This window comes from Salmo salar, chromosome ssa01 (assembly GCF_905237065.1).
Source record: "Salmo salar chromosome ssa01, Ssal_v3.1, whole genome shotgun sequence".
Lineage (NCBI taxonomy): Eukaryota > Metazoa > Chordata > Actinopteri > Salmoniformes > Salmonidae > Salmo > Salmo salar.
The window spans coordinates 7,528,097-7,535,522 of record NC_059442.1 but is presented as its reverse complement, the minus strand read 5'-3'; the positions used below and the strand labels follow the sequence as shown (position 1 = coordinate 7,535,522).

The 7,426-nt window shown below is 46.8% G+C and overlaps 1 protein-coding gene across 1 annotated transcript in view; it reads right to left on the bottom strand.

Moving 5' to 3' along the window:
- LOC106605304 (mucin-17) overlaps positions 1-7,156 on the bottom strand; it is a 45,894-nt gene extending 38,738 nt beyond the window's left edge. Inside the window, exons 1-2 of the mRNA XM_045694308.1 lie at positions 6,757-7,156; positions 6,243-6,656 (exon numbers count right to left, since the gene is read on the bottom strand). Coding sequence (XP_045550264.1) covers positions 6,243-6,656; positions 6,757-7,156 — 814 coding nt within the window. The remainder of the gene's footprint in view (positions 1-6,242; positions 6,657-6,756) is intronic.
- Positions 7,157-7,426: the final 270 nt, after the last annotated feature.

The following is a 7,426-nucleotide window of genomic DNA, read 5'->3' as shown; positions in this document are numbered from 1 at the left end:
CTCTCTCTCTATCCTCTTCCTCCCTTCCTCTCTCCTCCTCTCCCTCTCTCTCCTCCTCCCTCTCCTCCTTTCCCTCTCGCTCTCCTCCTCCCTCTCTCTCCTCCTCCCTTCCTTCCCTCTCTCTTCCTTTCCCTCTCTCTCTCCTCATCTCCCTCCCTCTCTCCTCCTCCTCTCCCTCTCTCTCCTCCTCCTCTCTCTCTCTCTCTCCTCTTCCTCTCCCTCTCTCTCTCCTCCTCATCCCTTCCTCTCTCTCTCCTCCTACTCTCCTTCTTTCTCTCCTCCTCCTCTTCTTCTCTCTCTCCTCCTCCTCTCCCTCGCTCTCTCCTCCTCCTCTCCCTCTCTCTTTCCTCCTCTTCCCTTGCCTTAATGCCTAACCTTAAGAATTTGGAGTTAATGGCTAAACTTAACCTTAAACACTTGACGTTTTGACAAAATGTGACATTCGGAACAACTCTAAAATGTGATGTTTGAGGAACTGTCACGTCCTGACCAGCAGAGGGAGCAATTGTATTAGTTTTGGTCAGGATGTGGCAGAGATTTTTGTGTTACGTGTGAGTTGGTTGTTGGACTCCCAATTGAAGGCAGGTGTGTTGAGTTGCCTTTGATTGGGAGTCCTATATAGCAGTGTGTTTTTCCTTGTGGTTGTGGGTAGTTGTTTTTGCACTGCGTTTTGTGTGCCTGCAAAACTGTTTCTGTTCAGTGTGTTATGCTGTCAGTACTGTTTAGCTGTCGGTTGTTTATTGTTTTGTAAGTGTATAGTGTTCCGTTTGCATTAAAGATGACGAACACAAACTCCGCTGCATTTTGGTCCACTTCTCTCCATGACGACAGCCCTTACAGGAACATGGATGAATGTCTAATTCTAACTTGAGACTATGAAAGCTGGAAGTCTTCAGATACATTAGACACACACACACACACACACACACACACACACACACACACACACACACACACACACACACACACACACACACACACACACACACACACACACACACACACATTGTTCATTGAATTTGATCCAACCTTTTTCGTGTACTTTGTCAACATTTTACTGCATTCTTAGGAGCTGGTAACACTTCAAGCATTTCTCTACACCTGCTGCAACATCTGCTAAACTGTGTACGCGACCAATAAACTTAGATTTGATTAGATTTTATTTGATACAAACACACCTTAGGCCAAGCTTAAGTGTGCCAGTTACTGTAACTAGGACACCGGTTTTAATCATGTTATAAATGTGTTCACTTACTGGGATGAGGATAGAGTAATTTTTAGAATAACAGAAATGTTCTGCCTGCTATAACGGGTTATAACATTACAGTATCGTTTCCTGTAGCTTCATCACTAGTAGTGTCAATGAAAGACACTGTAGGATTAATATCGTCATCATTACTAGAACTATAGCATCAGTAGCAGAGGCATAGCAGTTAGCATCACTAGCATCGTCATTATTAGTGCCATAGCAGTTAGCATCACGAGCATCATCATTATTAGTCCCATAGCAGTTAGCATCACTAGCATCATCATTATTAGTGCCATAGCAGTTAGCATCACTAGCATCATCATTATTAGTGCCATAGCAGTTAGCATCACTAGCATCATCATTATTAGTGCCATAGCAGTTAGCATCACTAGCATCATCATTATTATTATAATTATTTTTTTCACCTTTATTTAACCAGGTAAGCTAGTTGAGAACAAGTTCTCATTTACAACTGCGACCTGGCCAAGATAAAGCAAAGCAGTGCGACAGAAACAACAACACAGAGTTACATGGAATAAACAAGCGTACAGTCAATAACACAATAGAAAAAAAAGAAAGTCTATATACAGTGTGTGCAAATGGCATTAGGAGGTAAGGCAATAAATAGGCCATAGTAGCGAGGTAATTAGAATTTAGCACTGGAGTGATAGATGAGCAGCTGATGATGAGCAGATGATGGTGTGTAAGTAGTGATACTGGTGTGCAAAAGAGCAGCAAAGTAAATAAAAACAATATGGGGATGAGGTAGGTAGTTTGGGTGAGTTAGCATCACTAGCATCATCATTATTAGTGCAATAGGAGTTAGCATCACTAGCATCATCATTTTTAGAGCCATAGGAGTTAGCATTACTAGCATCATCATTATTAGAGCCATAGGAGTTAGCATCACTAGCATCATCATTATTAGTGCAATAGGAGTTAACATCACTAGCATCATCATTATTAGAGCCATAGGAGTTAGCATCACTAGCATCATCATTATTAGTGCAATAGGAGTTTGCATCACTAGCATCATCATTATTAGAGCCATAGGCATTAGTAACAGTAGCATCATCATTATTCGAGCCATAGGATTTAGCATCATTAGCATCATCATTATTAGTGCATTTGGAGTTAGCATCACTAGCATCATCATTATTAGTGCAATAGGAGTTAGCATCACTAGCATCATCATTATTAGAGCCATAGGCGTTAGCATCAGTAGCATCATCATTATTCGAGCCACAGGATTTAGTATCACTAGCATCATCATTATTAGTGCATTAGGAGTTAGCATCACTAGCATCATCATTATTAGTGCCATAGGCATTAGCATCAGTAGCATCATCATTATTAGTGCCAGAGGAGTTAGAATAATCATTATTAGTGCAATAGGAGTTAGCATCAATAGCATTATCGTAATGAAAATCCATTAGAATTAGCATTACTAGCATTGTTAGCATCTCTGTGCTGTGTCTGGTCTATAACAGGTCAGTTAGTGGTAGCAGACTGACTGTGTGTGTATCTGAGAGACAGCAGCTGTTGGAAACTAAAGCCTGTTTTTCACAACTTAACCTCATTACCAGAATTAGCACTGTTTACCATTATCACCGTATGGACCTACAGCGGTACACACTAAAACCCTCTGGTGTGTGTGTGTGTGTGTGTGTGTGTGTGTGTGTGTGGACTGCTCCTAGTTTGAGGACGTTGGTTCAGTAGGAGACATGATGCATTCAGTACCGTAGTCACTCACATACACCGAGTGTTCAAAACATTAAGAACACCTGCTCTTTCCATGACATAGACTGACCAGGTGAATTCGGGTGAACTCTATGATCTCTTGTTGAGGTCCCTTGTTAAATCCATTTCAATCAGTGCAGATTGAAGGGAAGGAGACAGGTTAAAGAAGGTTTAAGCCTTGAGTCAATTGAGACAAGGTGGAGCAACTCCAATATGAGGAAGGTGTTCCTAATGTTTTGTACACTCAAGTGTACACACAGACACACTATGTTAGAACATCACCATTTACGCCTATAATAGTTGACATGAAAATAATCAATATTTGTCAGACGTTTTCAGACCTTTCATACACGGCGACGTAACCAATCAAACAGAGTGTGTGTTTAAAAGGTTCAACCTCTGTGTCATCATCGTACAGTTTAATCTAGATCAAAAACCTCCTTCCTCTTCCCCCCACTGTGGGGTCAGCAGTCCGGGCTTTTAAACTTACTCTCGAAAGTTGTAATATTAGAATGCAGAAGGTGACATTTCTAAATTGGGTATTGCCTCATCAGTTCCTCTTGTCATGTCAGTTATTGTTTACCTTAGAGAGATATTTATAACTTGTCAGAAAGGTCCAGATCAACTAGCCCATAGATATTGTTGTCATTTTTCTGTCATTAAAATATCACATGAATACACAATAGATATGATAAAATGTATAGAATTGTAATGAAATGTACTTTAAAAATGCAACATTTTCTTTGCACCCAACGACAAAATGTGTTGAATTGCAGGAAATAAGCTGCAAAATTCTCCAGCAAGAGATGTGTGAACAGTTTGTGTCGTGAATAGTGCTTGTATCTATAGAAATAGACCTGGCGGGGTGCTGGATGTACCCCAACGCTGGAAGGGGGGGGCCCCGAGTGAAAACATTTGGGAACCCCTGATCTAGATTACCCAAACATGTCCCTGTCTCAGTCTCTGTCTCTGTCTCTGTCCCTATCCCTGTCTCATTCTCTGTCCCTGTCTCATTCTCTGTCTCTGTCTCTGTCCATATCCCTGTCTCATTCTCTGTCTCTGTCTCTGTCCCTATCCCTGTCTCATTCTCTGTCTCTGTCTCATTCTCTGTCTCTGTCCATATCCCTGTCTCATTCACTGTCTCTGTCTCTGTCCCTATCCCTGTCTCATTCTCTGTGTCTGTCTCATTCTCTGTCTCTGTCCCTGTCTCTGTCCCTGTCCCTGTCTCATTCACTGTCTCTGTCTCTGTCCCTATCCCTGTCTCATTCTCTGTCTCTGTCCCTGTCTCTGTCCCTGTCCCTGTCTCATTCACTGTCTCTGTCTCTGTCCCTATCCCTGTCTCATTCTCTGTCTCTGTCCCTGTCCTTGTTTCTGTCCCTGTCTCTGTCCCTGTCTTGGTATCTGTCCCTGTCTGTCTCTGTCCCTATCCCTGTCTCAGTATCTGTCTCTGTCCCTATCCCTGTCTCATTCTCTGTCCCTGTCCTTGTTTCTGTCCCTGTCTCTGTCCCTGTCTTGGTATCTGTCCCTGTCTGTCTCTGTCCCTATCCCTGTCTCAGTATCTGTCTCTGTCCCTGTCTCTGTCCATAGCCCTGTCACTGTCACTGTCTCTGTCCCTGTCTCGGTCCCTGTCTCGGTACCTGTCTCGGTATCTGTCTCTGTCCCTGTCTCTGTCTCTGTCCCTGTCTCTGTCCCTGTCTCTGTATCTCTCCCTGTCTCTGTCCCTGTCTCTGTCCCTGTCCCCGTCCTTGTCCCTGTCTCTGTCTCTGTCTGTATCCCTGTCTCTTTCTGTCCCTGTCTGTCCCTGTCTCTGTCTCGGTATCTGTTCCTGTCCCTGTCCCTGTCCCTGTCTCAGTATCTGTCTCGGTCCCTGTCTCATTCTCTGTCTCTGTCCCTGTCCTTGTCTCTGTCCCTGTCACTGTACCTGTCTCTGTCTCGGTATCTATCTCTGTCCCTGTCTCATTCTCTGTCTCTGTCCCTGTCCTTGTTTCTGTCCCTGTCTCTGTCCCTGTCTTGGTATCTGTCCCTGTCTGTCTCTGTCCCTATCCCTGTCTCAGTATCTGTCTCTGTCCCTGTCTCTGTCTCTGTCCATAGCCATGTCACTGTCACTGTCTCGGTACCTGTCTCGGTATCTGTCTCTGTCCCTGTCTCTGTCCCTGTCTCTGTCCCTGTCCCCGTCCTTGTCCCTGTCTCTGTCTCTGTCTGTATCCCTGTCTCTTTCTGTCCCTGTCTGTCCCTGTCTCTGTCTCGGTATCTGTTCCTGTCCCTGTCTGTCTCTGTCCCTGTCCCTGTCTCAGTATCTGTCTCGGTCCCTGTCTCATTCTCTGTCTCTGTCCCTGTCCTTGTCTCTGTCCCTGTCACTGTACCTGTCTCTGTCTCAGTATCTGTCTCTGTCCCTGTCTGATTCTCTGTCTCTGTCCCTGTCCTTGTCTCTGTCCCTGTACCTGTCTCTGTCCATGTCCATGTCCCTGTCTCAGTATCTGTCTCTGTCGCTGTCCCTGTCTCATTCTCTTTCTCTGTCTCTGTCTCGGTATCTGTCCCTGTCCCTGTCTCAGTATCTGTCTCTGTCCCTGTCTCGGTATCTGTCTCTTTTTCTGTCCCTGTCTCTGTCCCTGTCTTGGTATCTGTCTCTGTCGCTGTCCCTGTCTCTGTCTCTGCCCTTGTCTCTGTCCCTGTCTCATTTATTGCCCCTGTCCCGGTATCTGTCCCTGTCCCGGAATCTGTCCCTGTCCCTATCTGTCTCTCTCTCTCTCTGTCCCTGTCTCTGTCTCTGCCCTTGTCTCTGTCCCTGTCCCTGTCTCATTTATTGCCCCTGTCCCGGTATCTGTCCCTGTCCCGGAATCTGTCCCTGTCCCTATCTGTCTCTCTCCCTGTCCTTGTCCTTGTCCCTGTCTCGGTATCTGTCTCTGTCCCTGTTTCTGTTTCTGTCCCTGTATCTGCCTCTGTGTGAGAGAGAGAGAGAGAGAGAGAGAGAGAGAGAGAGAGAGAGAGAGAGAACGAGAGACAGAGAGACAGAGAGAGAGAGAAAGAGAGATAAACAAAATAGACAGATAAAAACAGATAGCGGGAGTTAGAGCTAACCAGGTCAGAGCTGTGTCAAAGCTAATCTGGACTCTCCCAGGTAGGGGTGAGTTTTCTATAATATATTCCTAACGTTCAGCTCATACGCTCCTACTTTACAGTAGAATGCATCTTTTGCATCCAAAAACCATTGTTGCACTAAACCCAGAACTGATAAATAAATAGCTCTGCGTACCTCTCCAGTCTTGGCTTTGGGGGGTATGTGAGAAGGGGATCTGGCTGGAGTTGTAGCTGCGCCGTCTGAGCAGGTTGAAGGGAGAGAAGCTCTTTCTCTGCTGGGGCAGGTTAGAGTGGAGGCTGGGCTGGGGCTGGGGCTGGGGCTGGGGCTGGGGAGCTAACCCTAAGGTAGAGCTGTAGCTGGGTCCTGGTGTGGAGGAGGTAGAGTCGTAACCCTGTCCTGGGGAAGGGTTGCTGGGTCCTTGTGCAGTGTTGTGGTGTCCTGGGTTAGAGCTGCTGCTGGGCCTTGTGGTGTAGGCTGTGTTACAGTATCCTGGGTTACAGTATCCTGGGTTACAGTATCCTGGGTTACAGTATCCTGGGTTAGAGTTGGGGTAGCCTGGGGTTGAAGTGCGGCTGCAGCTGGCTGCTCCTGGAGGAGAAGGAGGTGGTAGGGGGAAAGCTGCACCCAGGATGGGGATCGGGGGTTGGGGGAGAATAGCTGGTCCTCTGTAGCTGGGTCAGGGAGTAGCCTGCGTTGTGCCTATGTTGCTGGGAGCCTTGTGACGAGTAGCCTGCTAGGTGGTGGATCATAAGGCCAGAGGGGCTGGGTTTGGCCTGGGGCTGGGGGCCAGGGTAGTCCTGTCTGTGTAGCGTCCCCTGGAGGCCTTGGTTGTCTGGGAGACCCTGGGCAAGAGGCCTGGGAGCCCACAATCCGTCTCGTTGCTGGTGGATCTTGGAGGTGAGCAGACGACGTCTCAAACTGCCCTCGTTCTTGGGCTGCAGGGAGGGCATCTTTCGGACATCTTTCGAGCAGAGAGGAAGCAACTCATCCTCATCCTCGCTGTACCCACCTTTCCAGCATCGAGCACCCACCCTCACGCCGCCTCCCCCCACCAGCTCAGGGGACAGACAGTCCACGTACGCTATCATCCTCTCTCTGTCTCTCGCTCTCTTCCTCTCTCCCTTTGTCTCTCGCTCTCTTCCTCTCTCCCTTTGTCTCTCGCTCTCTCCTGTGCGATTAATCGTTCTTGAAGTTCATGTAGCCCGTCATCCTCTCTTTCCAAACAGTTTGTTCCCATCAAGTCTGGTCTGAAGAGGCTGGGCTTCTCCAAGTCTTCCAGAGTCCCTACAACAGTGGCTTCTCAACAAGTTTCAAAGAGTTGTAATGTCAGCTGTCCTCGAAGTTGGGAAGGACCATAG